Consider the following 20,782-nt stretch of genomic DNA (forward strand, 5'->3'; position numbering starts at 1 on the left):
ATACCACACTGTTATTGTATTTGATGTTCTTGCTATTCATGATAAGCATCTCACTTCCAAGATCAGCTCGAAAGTCAGAATTGACTGTTTTATTAAAATGTGTAAATAATCATCATAGACATTGATAAATTAAATGTTTTTATTCAGTGATTACAAAATCATCGCATTCTTTAAGCAACATATTTGTACAAACTTCTAATCATATTAAAATCGTAAACACGTTTATATAATTACATTCTAATTGTAATTTATTTTATCAGTTGCTACAGATGAGCACACGCTACAAATACAAAAATAAAATCTAGATTAAAACATTCACAGCTAATATATTTCAGCAACATACAGACATTGTTTAATTTTAAGATTTCAGATGTCTTTAAAAAAAAAAACTTTTCCCAAGAGAAACAATACATTTAAGTTATAAAAGGGGGCAAATAATTGATCCCAACGTATTTTGGATCCCAACATATATTTATTTCATAATGTGATTTTCCCCCCACTTTCAATTCTTTTACTTCAATAAAAGGTTAGATTTTTGCTAATTTTTTAAAATAAAATATCAAAAGGATTAACAATGCAGATTTATGTTTTACAGACATCTTTGATCATATTTACCAAGGGGGCAAATAATTCTGACCAGGGGCCCGTTCTTCGTACGTCGCTAACTCAGTTAGCTGGATTTGATTGTTGGCGATTTGGCATGATCTTGGATTGTTTGGTTCTTCGAAGCTATAGCTAATAGCCATAGTCTTATTTCATGTAAACAGGATTAGATCGCGGCTTCATAAGCGGAGCTGATACGGGAAGTCCAGCGCGCGCGATAGTGCACTTTCTGAGAGATATATTTTTTCTCGTGACTCGTGAGATTGTCGTTTACATTATTAATTTGTTGGAAACGCACATTTATTTTCGACTTGTGCACAAACTGTACCCTAAGATTGAAAAAAACGTAGGAAAAAATCCAAGTCCAGGCACTCAGTGGATACAAAAAGTAATACAAAAGTCTTTATTAGAGAGCTAAATTTTTTTTAAAAAAAACACCAACGCGTATCGGCCCACTGGCCTTCATCAGGGTGTTAGTGACAAACAAACAGGAGCAGTACTTATACAGTAATTGATTTCAGGTGTGCCACTCTGGCACGTGTAACACAACTCTTTGGCCACTCTTTTGCCTCTAGTGGCCAAAGAGTTGTGTTACACGTGCCAGAGTGGCACACCTGAAATCAATTACTGTATAAGTACTGCTCCTGTTTGTTTGTCACTAACACTCTGATGAAGGCCAGTGGGCCGATACGCGTTGGTGTTTTTTTTTTTTTTTTTTAGCTCTCTAATAAAGACTTTTGTATTACTTTTTGTATCCACTGAGTGCCTGGACTTGGATTTTTTCCTACGTTTTTTTCAATTATTACCCTTCCAAGAGCACCGGAGGACACAAGGGATTTCAGCAGCGCTCCGGTTCCCTTTTGTTCTGTACCCTACGATTATTTGAGAGTGGCTCTTTCCTTTACACTATTGGAGATGCGGAGAACTTGATGGAAAGTGCTGTCTGTCGTGTCATTCGGAGTTTACCTGGCGCTTTTAGGTTTAAAAAACAGTTTTAGTTTTTTTTGTGGCATTTCCAAGCCACTTTAGACCAATGTTGTAAAGCAGTTTTTTAAAGCAGTTTTTTTTATTTATTTTTATTTATTAGACTATACTATTTGTTAGACTATTGAAATATTTTTTTATGAAGATCATGCAATCATGACCATGCTGATTACAGTATATGTCACTCAGGCTTATAGGCTAGACCATAGACTGCCATCAAGGCCTCAGTGAAGGGGATTATGTGAACAGAAAGGGGGTTCACAATGTAGCCTAAATGTGCAGCCCAATTACTATTGTGATTCTTAATATTCCAGATTAATAATATTATATCAAATAAAAAAAAAGGCAGTTGACAAATCTTCCATATCACAAATGTGAAAGCAAAATGGCCAGGATCTGTGCATGACTTAAGAATTTTCAGAGATTCACATTTATGCACATTATTTGAAAGTGGTAAGGAAAGTTCCACAATTAAATATCAAGCTCACTGTATTACATACGCCTATGCTGATCCTAACAGAACTGCATTTATGACATGTTCCTGCCTGCAGACAGGTGTTTTATGACCCCATTCCCTCACCCAAACCAGTTACAATGCAGCTCTAGCCAGGACAAGGGCACACAATGAAATGAACTTTGGCTAACTAAAGGGAAGATTTCAGTGTCTGAAAAGTCTGAGGGTTGCACACCTGACAGGGCCTGTGACATTGCTGCATGTGCCATATTACACAACATTGCCAAAAAAACCTTTTCATTAAATGTTTAATAAAAGACAAATATGCTTAGTTCCTTGAGTTTTATTTCAATTGTTCTTTGTAAAGAAAAGCCAGTGGTCAAGTGCCTGCAACAAGAGATATTAGACACATGCCTCATGCAACAAATACAAAGGAAAAGTTGTCTATACACTGCCCACCTGTAGGCCTATGTCTCCTCTGTCTATTGCAGACTCGTAGGCCTTTCTGTAGATGTGAAATCCTGCAACTTATATTGCAGCCATAAAGCATACAAGTATAAATTAAGTAAAGTTATTTATGCACTTGCAGGTAGGCTAGTTCCTCCATATGACAGTTATCTGAGAGGGTTTATTCACTGTCCAGTGCAATGGAAACAAATGGACATTACAAAGTCTTATACTTTCTTTCCTTTGGAAAGTTAGAAAATGTCCACTTAAGTTAACAAGTGTTGGTGTACTATGTAAAAGTGCACAAAAGAGGAAAACACAATGTCATTACAATGAACTACACTTGGGAAAAATGTGATCAATAACTCTTTTTGAACTCTTCTTCAATACATATTTTTACATTAACATAAGTTTATCAGTTTTTACTTCCACAAGTCAAAGCAATTCATCATTGCTCAATATTTAACAGCTGAAATGACTATATGGCCTTAATTTAAAGCAGCAAAAAATATTTTACAGTGTAGGCTACTAAGATCTTTTCTTTTTTTCAGCCTTTTTCTTGGTTGCTTTATAAACAGACAACCATTTATTTAACAGTGCCTTTAATAAAAGAGACTATAATATAACTAAAAATTACCATTATGTAGAATATTTTTGTACTTCACTTTTATTTTTTCCCATGTTCTAGTGTGGTGACTCTGACATTACAATGAACAAAGTAATTATGCAATTATTAAAATACAAAAATATAGGCTAATAAGTGATAAAACATCAAACATGGCCACTTCTAACGGATTTAAATTGTCTGCTACTTTTTGCCAGCCCTCTCTCCTGGCTTTTGCAGACTTTGAGGTGTTCCCTGGCGTTTTGATTAAACATTAAAATTCCGAATAAACTTCGACTATTAGTTCTTGCTCTGCTGAGGAGAAAAAAACATAGATATCATATGAGAAAAACTGCGCGCTCTTTGGCCACGCTGAGCAGCCAATAGCAGCTTTGCTGATCAATGTTTCTACTCTTGATACATTTCCCCTTTTAAGCCAGCGCGTGAACGCGCAGTTATCTCAGATAACTCAATCCAGCGATACTAATCATATCCGGCAAGTGTGTTCGAAGAACTCAATTAGCCGGATTATGATTAGCACGATGAAATCATCTTGGATGTGTCATTTGATCTCGGATGTAATAAGCAACGTACGAAGAACGAGCCCCAGCACTGTTGCTACTGGCAGTAGCATGAATCACAAATAGCACTCAGCTAAATAATCAGATAATACATGGGTTGGTAGGTGATGGGCATTTCCCACCAGTACACAAATCTAGAATTGACTTCTTTCTGCTAAATATATGTGTTATCACAGATACATCTTGCACTATGATTCAAAGCTCATTGCTTTGACAAAAATGTTAGTAGACTAATCTGTTTGGCTTTCTTCCAACAAATCTACAGAAATCTCACATATGTTACTGTGGAAAACAGCGAACATAACATGGCGAGGAAAATGATTAGTCAGTAAGGAATATTAGATAAGATGTGATAAGTTCGCCCTGCGTTGGTATACCTGTGTCAGTGTTGGCCTTTAAAGATCCCCAGTACACAGACTCACTCCAGTCGCTCCAGAACTTAGATTCTCCATATAGGATGATGAGATTCAAGCCCTGACCTGGAACTCATACAGTTTTTTTGGAGGGAAAGGCAAACTGGATGAGAATGTTGTGATATTCTAGGGAGAGAAAAGGAAGTTAACTGTGTCATGTTTTGTGTCAATAAGGTGAAAATCTAACAGATTGCCTCAAATCTGATAGCCTAGGTTGAGCACTGGGACTTTCCACTGCTATCACTACACTATGTCCTCAATGGCTATGTATACTTCCCTAGTACTATAGTAGGCAAATATGGGAGAGGATTTGTGAATGTCAGTGAAGCGACTCAACTAGGCTAGTATACATCACATGACAGTGACAACATAATTAATGTAGTATGTCTGGAATTCATTATATTATAGAACAAACATTTTTAACGGTCGCAAAGTAATTACTTATTCAAAAGAAGTATTCCGAGTATGCAATTTAATACGCATTAATCGCTGTCACATTACAAAGGCTGCATCTTCTAGAGGTCACATTTGTCGGCCACATATTATGTAATCGGGGATGCCTCATTTCAGAAAAGTAACCATTAAGGCTAATTCACACTGTGTTGACAGATGGCAACAGACACTTCGTTGGTTTTGTTGGATCAGTGTGTTACTGAGTCAGAGTCTGTTGGCGTCTGTCGGAGCTTGTTTTAGCAGATTGAACATGCTGAATCTGATTTACAATGCCTTGAGAAGTGACGTGCTGTAATCTGGTGACTGTCGGCAATGGTTTGCGTCTGTCGGTGCAGTGTGAATTGGCCTTAGCTTGGATAAATGCAATTCTGTTTTGTACTTAGTTTTTAAACTAACAAAACTATTATGATGTTATGTGACAAACCATGTTTTATGGACATTTCTAATTATAAATTATGTTGTAGACATGCACAGTACCAGATCATTTAAACTCTGTTATACACTCAAAATGCATGCTATTTATTTATAGTACATTTTAGGTAGTTTTTAAGAATCTTCTTATTTAAAATGTTCATGTTGCTAAGACCTATCTCATTCTTTAGTGTGTGTCACATTAAGTTTTAACCAAGTACCTAAAAGTACCTTTTGTTTCATAAATATGAATTGTATTTAATGTTCTTGCAGTTATGAGCATAAGCATCCCACTTCAACATCAGCTCGAACATCAGAATTGACTGAAAAATTAAATAAGAATAATCATTTATTCCAAATGTGTAAATAATCATCATCACAAACATTGTGATAAACTGTAGTTTAGCTGGTTTTATTCAGTGATTTTAAAAGCATTACATTCTTTAAACATAATATTTGTGTACAAACATCTAATCTTAAATCTTAAAATTGCAAGTTCACATACATTGCAAATGTTAAACATCCAAAAACATGTTGTTCAGTACTACTGATGAGCAACATGCTACAAATGCAAAAATCCTGATGAAAACATACAGCTAATATACATTTCAGCAACATACAGGTGCTACCAACATTGTTTAACTTTAAGATTTCAAATGCCTTTTTAAGACTTTTTTTTTTTTCAAAGAGACACATGTAAAACAGTTGTAGTTAAAATAAAACTATTTGAAATGAAACTGCAACTATATTGCCAATTGGCAGCAGCATGAATCACAAATAACTATTAAGCACTCTAAATCATGGTTTGGAAGGTGAAGGGCTTTTCCCACCAGTACACAAATCATACTCTGGAATTTACTTCTTTCTGCCAAATATATCTCTTATCAGACACATCTTACACTATGATACAAAGCTCATTGCTAACAAAAATGTCTACTAACAAAAATGTTAGTATTAACTACAGAAATCTCATGTCGAAAACAGCGGACATAACATGTCAAGGAAAATAATAACACACAACTGAATAAAAAACTGAACAAGAGCAAACAATCTGGGGAAAAAACACATGAAAATTGCTTACATGACTACTAAAATGGAGAAAACTAACGGCATCTTTATTTAAAAAAAGAATACAATTTAAATGACAAACACTACATTATCCTGCTTAAACAAAAGAACATAAGAAATTAAAACATTCAAACGTTTATCATTCACTGTTTTGATATGTAACTTGACTCTGAGTTGATTTTTTAAAACAAAATGTGTGCAAAATGCCAATACTGGATTTCATCATTATTTTAAAAAAAAAAATTCACTTGTAAATGTTCTGCTTTTCATCAATCAAAATTCTAATTTCATAACACTTATTTCTAAACTCTTAGACTGAATTGCCTCCGTCAGATTAAGACAGATACCTAGACTGGGTTATCCACTGGAGATGGGTCCTGGGTTGGTAGGGGTTCAGCAGGTCCAGGTATGGTGGAGGCTGATGAATAGCTATGCATGCACTGGTAATCTGACGACAGGTCTGTTGGGTTTGAAAGGATGCTTTCACTGTCACTGCTGGACTGGGACACCATTCTGTACTCGCGCACAGGACAGGCACGCTCTGTGAAATTGGGTTTGAAGCCGTTCTCCAGATCTTTAGGCATGGACAGCCATTTCTGTGTGAAAAAAAGATGATATATTCTCACATTCCCCTCTATGAATTAAAAAACAAATTCAAGGTACACGACTAAAAAACAAAAAACTGCTTACCTCTATATTGCCATCATTGTCAAAAAGGGATGCAAGGTATTGGCTTACATTTCGTCCTGCATTTGGTACCACTGGTATTAAAATTATTCTTAATCTAAGGAACATTAAACATTAGATTAGAGTAAATAAAACACTTATGGACTTTTATTGTTAAAAATTATTAAATTAAAATGTTTAAAATTAATGGACAAAAAAATGTATTCTAACCTCTCACTACGGACCAGCAAGCAGGAGAGTATGATGAGTATTATTGTGGCTCCCACTGTATACAGCACCAGTGTCGTCACAGACACAGGAGCCAGACTGTCTGGGAAAAGAGTTGCCATTAAAGCCACTGCTGCACTTTTCATTATTGTTTTCAACTTAGCATATTTCCTAAATCTCTTCAAACATATTATGATATTTTTATGCTTTAATACGGTAAAAATGCACTTAATGCACACTAAATCCACACAATCTCTAATGCCGCCTCGGAGTGCCTTTTGTGTATCCCATCAATCATCATGTTCAGTAATGCCCTGAAATCGTGAGATGTGAATTTAAATATATATTACATATAATTTGGAAGTAAAACAAAGTGCTGCACATTTTATTGTTGCTGAGATAGGTACAGTGAGGAAAATAAGTATTTGAACACCCTGCTATTTTGCAAGTTCTCCCACTTAGAAATCATGGAGGGGTCTGAAATTGTCATTGTAGGTGCATGTCCACTGTGAGAGACATAATCAAAAAAAACTATTTATTTGTATGATACAGCTGCAAATAAGTATTTGAACACCTGTGAAAATCAATGTTAATATTTGGTACAGTAGCCTTTGTTTGCAATTACAGAGGTCAAACGTTTCCTGTAGTTTTTCACCAGGTTTGCACACACTGCAGGAGGGATTTTGGCCCACTCCTCCACACAGATCTTCTCTAGATCAGTCAGGTTTCTGGGCTGTCGCTGAGAAACACAGAGTTTGAGCTCCCTCCAAAGATTCTCTATTGGGTTTAGGTCTGGAGACTGGCTAGGCCACGCCAGAACCTTGATATGCTTCTTACAGAGCCACTCCTTGGTTATCCTGGCTGTGTGCTTCGGGTCATTGTCATGTTGGAAGACCCAGCCTCGACCCATCTTCAATGCTCTAACTGAGGGAAGGAGGTTGTTCCCCAAAATCTCGCAATACATGGCCCCGGTCATCCTCTCCTTAATACAGTGCAGTCGCCCTGTCCCATGTGCAGAAAAACACCCCCAAAGCATTATGCTACCACCCCCATGCTTCACAGTAGGGATGGTGTTCTTGGGATGGTACTCATCATTCTTCTTCCTCCAAACACGTTTAGTGGAATTATGACCAAAAAGTTCTATTTTGGTCTCATCTGACCACATGACTTTCTCCCATGACTCCTCTGGATCATACAAATGGTCATTGGCAAACTTAAGACGGGCCTTGACATGTGCTGGTCTAAGCAGGGGAACCTTCCGTGCCATGCATGATTTCAAACCATGACGTCTTAGTGTATTACCAACAGTAACCTTGGAAACGGTGGTCCCAGCTCTTTTCAGGTCATTGACCAGCTCCTCCCGTGTAGTTCTGGGCTGATTTCTCACCTTTCTTAGGATCATTGAGACCCCACGAGGTGAGATCTTGCATGGAGCCCCAGTCCGAGGGAGATTGACAGTCATGTTTAGCTTCTTCCATTTTCTAATGATTGCTCCAACAGTGGACCTTATTTCACCAAGCTGCTTGGCAATTTCCCCGTAGCCCTTTCCAGCCTTGTGGAGGTATACAATTTTGTCTCTAGTGTCTTTGGACAGCTCTTTGGTCTTGGCCATGTTAGTAGTTGGATTCTTACTGATTGTATGGGGTGGACAGGTGTCTTTATGCAGCTAACGACCTCAAACAGGTGCATCTAATTTAGGATAATAAATGGAGTGGAGGTGGACATTTTAAAGGCAGACTAACAGGTCTTTGAGGGTCAGAATTCTAGCTGATAGACAGGTGTTCAAATACTTATTTGCAGCTGTATCATACAAATAAATAGTTAAAAAATCATATATTGTGATTTCTGGATTTTTTTTTTTAGATTATGTCTCTCACAGTGGACATGCACCTACGATGACAATTTCAGACTCCATGATTTCCAAGTGGAAAAACTGGCAAAATAGCAGGGTGTTCAAATACTTATTTTCCTCACTGTATGTGTATTTTGTAAAAGGTTTGCAACCGCTTTTTATCACTTAATTACAAGCCTTTGTGTTCTTACAATGTACTAAATTGTCATTTGTCACATAGACTACTGAACAGACATTTAGAACTTTATTTTAAAGCACTGGATATTTTGGGGATATTTAATTTAATTTTATCAATCAATAAATTCCACTAGAAACAAACCTTGTTGTATTATTTTAATTTAATACTGTGAAGCTGCTTTGATACAATCTGTATTGTGAAAAGTGCTATACAAATATACTTGACTTGACTTGACTTGACACTGAACATTAAAATGTGGAAATAAAGCTGTAAATAAAGGGTGTGTTCACACTTGTAGTTTGGTTCACTTGGTTCGTTTTGTCCGGACCAAAAAAAAAAACTTGTAGTCCTGGTTAGCTTAGCTTAGCATTCCCATTGTCATTTTTAACACTGAACTTAAAGATACCAAACCTAAAGGCATAGGGATATGTTCGACCTGATTGGTCGGCTTTTATGGCGTATATTTCTAGACAGAACTTACAGAACATCCAAAACAATACTGTGTGAAAATTCAAAGAGTTATGTGAGGAAAGGTTATCTGGGGAGATTAGAGATATGGATATTGATAGAGAGTATAGTAGTTTCCAAGAAATTATAAGAGGGGTGGTGAATGAAACTGTTCCTAAGAGTTCTGGAAAAAGGAGAAGGAAAGCAGTTCCATCACTTCCATGCTGGACAGAGGAATGCAGAGAATTTGTAAGAGGTAGGAATAGGGCCTTCAGGCAATTGAGACGGACTCATAATTATGAGCATTTGTTTCAATATAAAAGAGCTCAAGCATTAGTAAAAAAAAGACAATACGCAAGGTTAAGAGTAATTATTGGTGAGTTATGCAGCTCAATAGGTAGAATACCACCTGTGGGAGAAGTATGGGGTATGATAAGTAAGATGGGTGGCGTAAGGAGGGAATGGGACTACCCTGTACTGGGGAAGAAGGGGAAGAAGGCAGTGACAGACAAGGAGAAGGCAGAGATGATGGCAAAAGATTTTGTAGCAATACACAATTCTGATAACCTAGAGGGGGATTGGAAGAAAGGAAGGGAAGGACCTTTTCAGCGGTCTCGGTCTGCTTGTTTTGTTTCGCAACAGGGTTCGCATAAGCGTTCACACTCATTCAAATTAACTGCACACACCAGGGTTCGTTTTAATCGAACCAAACATGGCAAGTGTGAACGTGCCCCATCAGGTAGTCAAGTTCTTGAAGCCCATTTTAACACTTTCTTGGGCCAAACACAAGAAATACGTCATTTAAGTAGACAAGTGGTTGAGTGCAATGACTGCAAGTGTGGGTATTGGTACTCTCTGCCATAGTGTGGAAACAGTGAGAGACTCCCATCTTTAATGGATAAACCCTGAAATCTCATCCTCAAGTATATTAATGACAAGATACATTTGCGCTGCAGTGCGTTGCGAGTGTGAGAGCGTGCGAAAGCAGAGAGAACTGTTATTGTGATAAACTGATCTGTCGTGTCACGCCCACTGATCTATGCAAAGAACATTTGTATAGGCATACAGTATATAGATCAGTGAGTGACTAGAGATAAGATGTGATAAGTTCTGCGTTGGTACCTGTGTCGTTGGTCTTTAAAGATCCCCAGTACACAGACTCACTCCAGTCGCTCCAAAACTTAGACTCTCCGCAGGATGATGAGATTCGAGCCCTGACCTGGAACTCATACCGTTTTTTGGAGGGAAAAGTCAAAATGAAGGAGGTCCTGCTGCCCGCACTGGGGTTCTGGAGAGAGAGAAGTTGTTAACTGTGCCACGTTTTGTGTCTGGTTATCAGACGACCATAAGGTGAAATGCATAACAATAATAATTTTTTTAAATCATTTTATTTGTTTATTTAATAGTTGCATAAAGGCAATATCAAATCACCATCTTGCTGTTTGTCTGAATATCAGCACAAGCTTCTCATAATAAATTAATAAGCTGTGAGAGGCTGTATTAAATAAATATTCATGTGCACATGCTTCAAATGTAGCTCATCCAATCAGAATGAATTTTTATAATACTAATTTTATACCTTCCAGTCATTGTTATTTGTCCTGTGACGAACTTCACTCTCAATACAGCTGTCATCATTCGTGACATTCCAGTACAGCCACAGTTCAGCGTCTTTTCTCTCCACCACAGACAGGTTGAACGGAGGGTTAAGCTTCACTGATTAGCAACACAGTATAACGTATCAGTCCATCAACCAGTTATTGCCATACAGTTGTTGTCAAGTTGTAAGAAATATGAATAACATTTCATACCATATTCTTTCAGAGAATGGTTCTGCTCTGTCACCAAACTGCCAGTGTCACTGTACAGCCATGTGGTCAACAAATTAAACCTTTGTGTTTTTTTGTAGGGAAACATGCAGCCCACATTAACACTGTTAATCTTGTGATATGTAGAACAATTCAGAATTCCGTGATGTGAAAACCTAAAAGAAATCAAAAGAAAATTGTTTGTCTTGATATTTTAATTAAAATTACAGGTTTTTCTATTTTGTTCAACATACGCACCTGCTCTTGAAACTGTAATTGTACTTGAGCCCAATCTCACTCCATGTGCAGTTAACATAGTCCAGATTTATGATAAGGCAGTTTATTTCTGGATAAAGATGAGAGAAACAGTACAGTAAACGCACCTTGGGTATACTTTGTAGAACCTTAATTTATTTACAAACTCAATTCAATTTTCTAAAAAAAAGAAAGAAAAGAAAGCTTGTACAGCTTGTAATGCATATTGTTTGTCCATAGAGGATGCTCAGCTTCAGTGGTCTCATTGCGTAGGATCCTTATTAAAAGTGTATGTGCGCCCGAAAGCCCAAAATGGCGTACACCAAAAAATATTCATGCCTTGTCCAAATACTGTACCCACCCACACTTGCGGTCTTTGCACTTGACCACTTGTCACTTGCATGACGTATTTCCTCTATTTGGCCCAAGTGTTCAAGCAGGCGTAAAGACTGCAAGAGACTTTTGATTACTCGATGGGACATACTTATTGTCTTGCAAAAAATACAAGTGTTTACAGAGATTTTATTTATTATATTTTCAATACTTTGCATTTCAGTCGGTTCAGTAGTCGCTTTGTAACTAACAGAAGACACAAATTTAAAAACAATATTAAGTGATAAAAACAGTATTAATTTAAATTACAGTGGAATGTTTTCCTCGACATCTCGCGATTTCGGGGCACATGAGGTCCCGGACATAATGCATGATGGGATACGCTTAGCCTCGAATACCGCTCCAAAGTGTGGGTTTAGTGTGCATTAAGGGCACTGCACTTTGGCATTTTTAAAATGGGGCAGTCTTGCGCACTTACTTCCTGTCGCATACACGTGCTCTCAAGTGGCCAAGATCTTAAGTTTGGGTATTTGGACAAGGCATCAGACTTATAAAACCGTGCGTACGCCAGAACCTGCGCAAAATTCCCTTTATAAATCCGAGTCAGCGAAAGATTGTGCACACATGCGCACATTCAGTTATTATTATTATTACTATTACTATTACTATTATTACAACTTTCATTTCCAACCAAAATCTGTCTGACATTGGATTTTGGTTGGAAATGAAAGTTGGGTTGATGTCAGAACCCAACGTCAGACTGACGTCAACATCCGACGTCAGACAGACGTTGGATTTTGGTTGGAAATGAAAGTTGTAATAATAGTAATAGTAATAATAATATAATAATAGTAATAATAATAATAATAATAACAACTGAATGTATTATCTGACGATGGGTTCTGATGTCAACCCAACTTTCATTTCCAAGTTCCAACCAAAATCCAATGTCTGTCCAAGGTCGGATGTTGACGCCAGTCTGAAGTTGGATATTGAGGTCAACCCAACTTATTTCTCTGTGCGTTTCCAAAAAAAAAGGAAAAAACATTAACGTGCAACAAGTAGGCTGTGTGCTTAAATCGCTGCCTGTTCAAGGAGTGCTGAAATCAATTACTCATCATTAAAGTCATTTTGGCTTCATACTTTTGACATAAAGGTAAATATTTGTCATACCTGACCAGAAGATGTTCAAATAAATGTCAAAATAGACAATGAGGTTGGTTTTGAATAATTATGCATCTTACCCAGCAAACACATTTACGTTGTGGCAATGTCGCTGTCTACGTGCTCGCAACATTGTAACAACGTAGAATTGTAAAGGCGGGCATACACTGTGCGATTTTCGTCCGATTTTGAGCCGAATTCTGACTCAAGTCGTGCGACTCTTTTTCGGGTCAGGCCGATTTTCAGCTTTGTCGTGCGTCGTTTGTCGTGCAGTATTCGTGCAGTGTAGGGTAAACGAGAGGCGATTAACCTCTCCCGACCGGCAATCGGATGGTCGGATCTCGGATGAATTTCAGGCATGTCAGAAATTTTGGCCTCTCCTCGTGACTATATCGCACAGTTGAAGCAAAGCTACGAACCGATTGCCCTAAACTCAGTGTTTTTTCCCTCACTGCGCCTGCGCGAAAGAAAAAGAAAAAACGAAAAGAGGAAGATCTTTAAGTTCTGTAATTCAAACTAGCAACAAATTACTGTTGGATTAACCATTACCCCCATCTTCCAACCAAGCCACCTGCGATGTATCTACACCGTGCCTCTTTTATTAATTTGTTAAACAATGTTTTTGAAATAAAGCTGTTTTTAATTTTCATTGATGACTAATTATTGCAGTGTTCGGACATAGACTGTTAATAATTAATTAATTCATTGTAATCGACCTAAATGTTTTAGACAATTTTCAATAAGGAGGAAGCTTCTATGTAATATTTTATTATCCTCACAGCAGCGCGTTGGTTATGCGGTGATGCGCTATGAAATTATTGCGTAGCAAATTAATTATAATAGCCCAGTTTAATAATAAATGTAGCCTATAGGCCTTCCCTAATAATAATAATAATACAATAATAATAATAATAATTTAATACATAAATTGGAAATGCTAAATCATTTTGATATTGATAACTGATGCTTGTTTTGACAATCTCTGGATACATGATGTGGCGTACGCCTCTTTCAGGGCCTGTTGTGCGTACGCAACGGTTATAAATGAGGCCCCAGAGGACCAGACAGACACGGTTACATACAGGAAGTATGTTTTTTTTTTAGTCAAAAACACTATTTTATTCAATCTTACTGATTAAAATTAAAAGTAAACTCATATGTCTTGCATAAGAATTCTTAGACTATTTTAATACAGTAATTTGTATAAAAAACTAAACCGAAAGCTCATGTTGCGTGTACACATCATGGCAGATCAGACATTTTGGAAAGCAACCATCTGAACATTTTGTCAACTTCTCAGGGACAGGTTGCTGAAAAACTTCACAGTTTCCTGAGTAGTACTGAATGTTCACCTCTTCTGATGAAATAAACTCTGTGGCCAGACTTTTTAGGCCCTATATATGTTAACATATTATATTTTAACATCTTAAATGTTGTACAACCACATTACTTCCGTAGTTTTAAAATTTGTATATAAAACCACAAAATGGGGAGGAAATTAATAAAAAGACGACGTACCCTCCCCTGATTTAAGTATTACTTTAGTAAACCTTGTGTTTTTTTAAAATACTTTTTGTTATATGTTTTGTAAAGGCAACATAATGTCAAATCTAATCAATAAAGAAAAAACAACATTTTATTTTCAAAATAGCATAGTTATACCATACTCACTCGGTTCAGATGATTCTGAAAATACAAATGAAGGAATATTCCCAAGGAAAAGACTGACTAATAGTAATATCATCTTGGACATGTTTACATAACTCACTTGTTTTGTGTCTGTTTCAGTCTTCCCTGTTCTGCTCTAAATGTATCTGCTCTTTGTGGGTTGACGTATCTATTTCCTGTTCACCAGAAACCATTTTTTTGCTCACTGCCTGTTATGAAAAGAACTGAATGCTAAATTTGTGTATAAAAGAAAATAGTAATTAGATTAGGATTTAGAAGAAATAGGAATTAGAATAACCCATTTTATTTTTTATTACAGTTCACTTTTACATAAAAACGCACTGTTATCAAAAACCTAAAATAAGCAATACTAATATGTATAAGGAATAAATATATATTCTGACCTTTAGTTACATGTAGACATTGTATATAACAATCAAGTACAACAAAATAAATGTTTCACGTCACAATTCATACTGTAAACAAACTTTGCACTTCTGTGCTATCATACAATTCGCTACCATATCTTTATTTCAGTGGGGAAATTTACTGTTCTGAAGAAGATAAACCATTAAACAAACTGATAATCAATTATATTTTTGCATCATATGTAAGAGATGCTATGATACATTTTGATTGTTTTATTGTACATATATTTTTATATTTATATGGTACATCAATATCAAGTAACTTGCGTACAAGATTAGATCTATGTGCCAAAAAAAGGGGAATTTATAAATGTAAATGTACTGATTTAGAAATCTAATTCTCATCATGGCAACCTTCCCACACAAATACTGACTTTAAACCAGCGCCCAAAAAATTCCACCATTTACAGACTTTTTAAAACATAGAGAGAAGATTCAGAGTGCTTTCTGTCATTTTGCTCTACTGCATTCCCCTACATGGAATTGTAGGGGAATTGAAGTACTACCATGTTACAGTTCACTGATGGATACAAATAGAACATGACAGAAAATGTACATTATTTATATAATTTACCATTGACAAATAGCAAAATGACACGTGCCTGAACCCTTAATCAAATGACAGGACTATCAACTCTCAACTGGGCCGTTTCAGATAGCACTTTTCTCTATCAACCACCATATCACAATATGAAATGACCCATGCAGTAGAGCTTTAAATGACAAAAGAGAGCTCTAAGGGCAGTGTAGTGTTACTGAAGGAGAAGCTGGATGCTTCCTGCGCCATCTGCAGCAGAGATTGTAAAATATCTTCACCATCATAGTGCTCCTGCTCCGAGTCTGCATTTTCTTGCAGGCTTCTCTGCTGTATAACTGCACAAAAACAATATATTTAACAGGGAGACTTGAAAAAAAATAGTGCAAGTTCTGAGTTCATGTGGTTTTGTGCAGGAAATTCATGTGTGGGTCTAGGACGGTGTGAGAGGGAAGCGTGGGAGTATGTGTACCTGTGTCGGTTTGAGGTAGCGTGTCATCTTCATTCTGGCCTCTCTGTTTGATCTTGGTTTCTGTGATAGAGTCTTTAACATGCCAGCCAGGACTAAGGATCTAACATGAACAAGAAATCAGACACATCAGATATGTTAACTACGTATAACTCAAGCACTGTGCTCTTGTAATAACCTCTGTGTTGTGTGATGTTGCAAGCCAGACCTTGCTGAAATTGTCCAGGTCTGGTGAAGGTGGAGAGCAGGAGCGGATCGCTGCTAAACTGGAGTCAATAAGCTCCAGTGGATCAGACACATCAATTCTGCTCTCAAGAGAAGAGGGGGAGTGAAATATTAGAGCTGAACATTTAATCGAATTGAAGTCAACATGATGTGGCTTGGTGCTATTATCAAATTTGCTGCGTTTCACCAGAAGCATTTATAAACCTGTTGCCAGCAAAAGACACGCTTTAACCGTGCAGTTTCCTGTCAAAATAAAAGCTCAGTGGTTTAACGTTTGAAAATAGATTAAGACACAAATATTAGTATTATAATTCTTAAATACTATTTTTAGAGTGAAATAGTCTAGTAATATTTCTTATTTTGTTTAATATATTTATTTTATTGTCATCTTGATATATACTTTTTTTTGTGGCAACAAACATGGAAAATCACATTCACAATTTTTATCATAAAAATCACAATTAGACTTACAACTAGAGTTACAAATGATCAAATAAATGACAGGCATGAACCTTTCCGAGGGTATTTCCTCAAACTCCTGGACAGTCGGGTCATCCAGCAAAGACAACGCCAGCTCCACAGAGGGCAGAGTCGGGGAGGCGGGGGATAAGAATGGTTGGAGAGTTACAGGAAGGCTTTCTGTCTCGGCCTCTCTGTAAAACAGAAACCAGAAAAGAAACTGTGACTCTGAAAAATACTTTCATTTCCTGTTTTACACATTAAAGAAGAATGTTTAAAAACCTCAAAAGATTATAATTATGCAAAACATGACTCCTGTGTAGAGGGTGATGACTACAGGTGGACTGCTGCTGTCTTACTTGATAGGCTCAGGTGTTTGATCCAGCAGGTTGGTGATGTCAGAGATGATCGTACCATTTGAGTACACGTCAGCAGGTGACACATCCAGCTGCCCAGAAACCCAAAGTGGTGTCACTTCCTTTAAAGTTGACAGAAATCGAGCTACTTTTATAACTAAACAGCATTGTGTTTGATGACGTGACTCAAAAAGTTAAACATGGAATAATTTACCACAAGTAGGTCAAACTAAGATTTTAGCAGGTACCTCTTGCAACGAAGGGATTTCTTGGAGGGAGGAAGTGCTTTGGGTGTGATTAACACTGAAGGAACGGGCGTATTTCGGTGCCGACTGAAATTCGACAGAATTGTCGATCATAGGGCTGTTTGAAAGGAAACGTGATGCAAGAAGTGAGAACTAAAAGAGCATTTCTCACTGACTAAGAATATTTTGAATATTTTAAAACTTACAGTCTCCTTTTGCAACCTTTGATCCCATTTGATTGGACGCTGTTGATGATGAACTTTATAATCTGAAAAGAAGTGAAATAGGATCAGTTGTGTATAGTGCCATATATATATATAATTTGTCTTTTTCATTTACCTTGCGTATGATATTGTGCTGCTGCTGATAGTTCTGTCTTAACAAGTCCAGTTCTCTCCACAAACTCTCGTTATCCCTTCAGGAACGGATAAATGGTTAAAAGAAAATGGCTCTTTTTAGTCATGGTAGAGAATCAAGTATAGCAAGGATGCATTAAATTGACCAAAAGTGACAGTAAAGACATTTATAATGTTACAAAAGATTTCTATTACAAACGAATGCTGTTCTTTTGAACTTTCTATTCATCCAAAAATCCTGAAAAATGTGAAGTGAACTGGGCTTCCACTAAAATATTAAGCTATTTTCAACTTTGATAATAAGATGAAATGTTTCTTGAGCACCAAAGAGCATTTTAGAATAATTTCTACTTTGCCCTTATTGGAATAAATTTATTAAGTGCAACAAACGGGGCTGAAGTTTACTATAGGTTTACACTGATGAATAGTGTACTTGTCTTGGAGGAAGGCTCACCTGCACAAAGCCATGAGTTTGAGGTCTGAGGAGTCTTGCCAGCCTTTGACATGACTAACCTGAACGAGTACCTGAGAGATCTGCCCTCCCTCTTCAACTCCACGGCTAACTGACACCTAGTCATGAAATCATATATACAACACAAATGTATCTTACTTAGCATGAGAGAATATGATGGATAGCAACTGCTTTGCAGATATATCACTGCAGTTTGAGTGCTGCACAAGTATGATAAGGTTTATCAGCTTCACCTTCCTGCGGATGAGGCCCAACAGATGGGGTTGAGCTCTGTGGAAGTCCTCGTGCTGAAACTCAACACAATTTACCTGCCCGTCAGCTTTTGGCAAGCCAGCGTCTACATGTACCACTTTGTGGAAGCCATCTGTATGTGGAGGTCAGACACATACAGTATCATCTATCATGCTATAATTATACATATATTATCATTGTATATCTTATCATCATTAGCTGAACACCTACACATGTTAAGCTGACGCACAAAGCTGGTCATGTTGCTATGTTTGAAGTAAAGGGGCAGGACTTCCCTGCTAAACCGTTGCTCATCCTGGACAAGAAAACTGCAGCCATCCTAACAGACAGGAAACAGGCGGATGTGGTTTGTTACATCACGTTATATCTGTTAAACTTCTAAAGAAGAGCCTATTCTGGTCTGGCATGAAACACTATTTTGTGCTTGAAGGTCACTTGCACTCATCAACATAACGCAGGTTTCTATAATCAGTTTGCTTCCTGAATTCCATTACAGTTTACTTATTTTAACCTGAAATGTTTTGCACAGCTCATGTTTTCTTTAACATATAAAAACTCACAATCGAATAAGGCAGGTACTAGTATGTGCACTCAAATGTGCAACACTAGTATTTGTTACAAATGCCTGCTTGAAGAAAAAAAAAAAATCAGATTAGTTAAATATTAGTAAACCAATACTTTAATAACTGTAATACTGATATATAATAACATTAATAAATAAATAATTTTAATATATAATCATTGATATAGTACATATTAATTACTGATTTTATTCAGCATAATATACTTAATATAATTGTTATGGTGGTTATATATAATATATAGGTGGTTTTGTTAATAAAAACAACTTCAAGGAAAATAAAGTCATATTTAAATACATATACAACTGATATTAAAAAAGTTAATATCCATAAAGTCATTCAATTGTAATAATAAAAAATATCACACTTTAAAACTTTCAATTCACTACTTTGCATTATTCAAAATCCACAACAAAAATATGAAATAATTTAAATGGTGTTTAATAAAGGTTCTACTTTATTTTATTAGAAACATGTCTAATTTCTAGTCACTTCTAGTCTCAGGCAGAATTTTTCTTTTTTGTTGATGGATGTTTATGATAAACGTTCTATTTTGGGGGCGGAAACATGACGTTCCAAAATCTGTCACATGATGCATCGGTTCAGAGCGCGCTGTTCCAATCCAAACTCATTCTTGCAGGCAACTTTAGTTCGCAAGTTCTAATAATATAATGAGCAGCGATTGGACGTACAGTGGACCAATAGCGAGCTACCTCCACCGACATCAGCACAGTACACGTGGATCTGTTTTGTAAACTAGGTCAGACAGCGTCTTACTAAATGGCACCTGATTACATCAGAATAGTCGTCTAACGTTACTGGGCAATGTTAAATGAATAACAAGAAATTCTGAAGAGTTTATTATTATTGTAAAATTGATATTCTGAAGTTAATATTATTTGTACTGTTTGTTGCTTGTATTACGATATATACAAGACATGTAATACTGTAAATAAAGAACCACTATATAACAAGTATCTAATATAAACAGAAGTTAAATTAAATCATCTGTATTCTGCAAAATAAAAACACACTCACTTGGCTCCAGCAGATCAATTCGTTCGTTGACTCAGCCTCTACAAGTGCCCAAAGTTTGCTGACAAAAGCTGGGACACTATTACTGTGTTTCATCTCTCCTGTTAAAATCATAACCTTTCTATGTCTTCTGTGAAGATAAATATCACACTGCTCTAGACATTCGCCCAGTGTGAGGAGTCCCAGGCTGACCAACACTTGAATATTCCTGCTGCGACACACCCCACTGTCCCTCTATCCACCAATCATCAACATGGCTCTCATAACATAGTACATAGTATACATAAGTCTTGTACGCATTTTACCTGCCTGTCTTACATAATCACTCACTTAAAATAAATGAACTTTTGCTGTATGAAAATATACTCTGATAAAGAGCTCAAACAAAGTCCCTTTCAAGGCTCAAATACCTGAATTTGTCTGATTATAATAAACAACAGCTAAATCTTTTACGCGTCTAAATTAATTAGACAAATTAACGTTGTTGTGGTTTAGCAGCATGGTTTTATTATATGCAATAAATTATAAATGTAAATTATATAATCATAAATAAATTATACAATTTAGATTATTATAAAAAAATATATAAATTATAATAAATCATAAACCCTTACAGTAACCAGTGAGTAACTTGATCTGGTATCTTCTACCTCTTTTATGCAATATTTATCACGCATGTATATTATATAAGTGAATGCGCATGAGTATGTGGCATTATTGAAAACTAAAATTCGTGTTAAATTAATTAAGTA

At 36.5% G+C, this 20,782-nt stretch overlaps 2 protein-coding genes across 3 annotated transcripts; both read right to left on the reverse strand.

Annotated features, from left to right (window-relative positions):
• Window positions 1-5,341: 5,341 nt before the first annotated feature.
• On the reverse strand, window positions 5,342-14,760 carry LOC311076154 (cytokine receptor common subunit gamma-like). The gene is made up of 8 exons (XM_084104089.1): window positions 14,621-14,760; window positions 11,456-11,543; window positions 11,201-11,373; window positions 10,969-11,105; window positions 10,512-10,677; window positions 6,916-7,015; window positions 6,709-6,802; window positions 5,342-6,614 (listed from the first exon to the last, which is right to left on the reverse strand). The coding sequence occupies exons 1-8, from the start codon at window positions 14,700-14,702 to the stop codon at window positions 6,366-6,368; spliced, it is 1,089 nt and encodes a 362-aa protein (XP_083960215.1). The 5' UTR covers window positions 14,703-14,760; the 3' UTR covers window positions 5,342-6,365.
• On the reverse strand, window positions 14,621-20,452 carry LOC311076153 (heat shock factor protein). Of its 2 annotated transcripts, none has more exons than XM_084104088.1 (12): window positions 20,034-20,452; window positions 18,625-18,733; window positions 18,396-18,526; window positions 18,145-18,260; window positions 17,674-17,749; window positions 17,541-17,602; window positions 17,338-17,452; window positions 17,093-17,181; window positions 16,787-16,927; window positions 16,258-16,354; window positions 16,053-16,152; window positions 14,621-15,918 (listed from the first exon to the last, which is right to left on the reverse strand). In XM_084104088.1, the coding sequence occupies exons 1-12, from the start codon at window positions 20,142-20,144 to the stop codon at window positions 15,761-15,763; spliced, it is 1,305 nt and encodes a 434-aa protein (XP_083960214.1). In that variant the 5' UTR covers window positions 20,145-20,452; the 3' UTR covers window positions 14,621-15,760. The 2 variants fall into 2 exon arrangements, with proteins under 2 accessions (XP_083960214.1, XP_083960213.1); XM_084104087.1 differs by having other exon boundaries at window positions 17,093-17,211.
• Between the last annotated feature and the right edge of the window lie 330 nt (window positions 20,453-20,782).

The sequence above is a fragment of the Abramis brama genome (genome assembly GCF_963993115.1).
Source record: "Abramis brama genome assembly, chromosome: 25".
Taxonomy (NCBI): Eukaryota; Metazoa; Chordata; class Actinopteri; order Cypriniformes; family Leuciscidae; genus Abramis; species Abramis brama.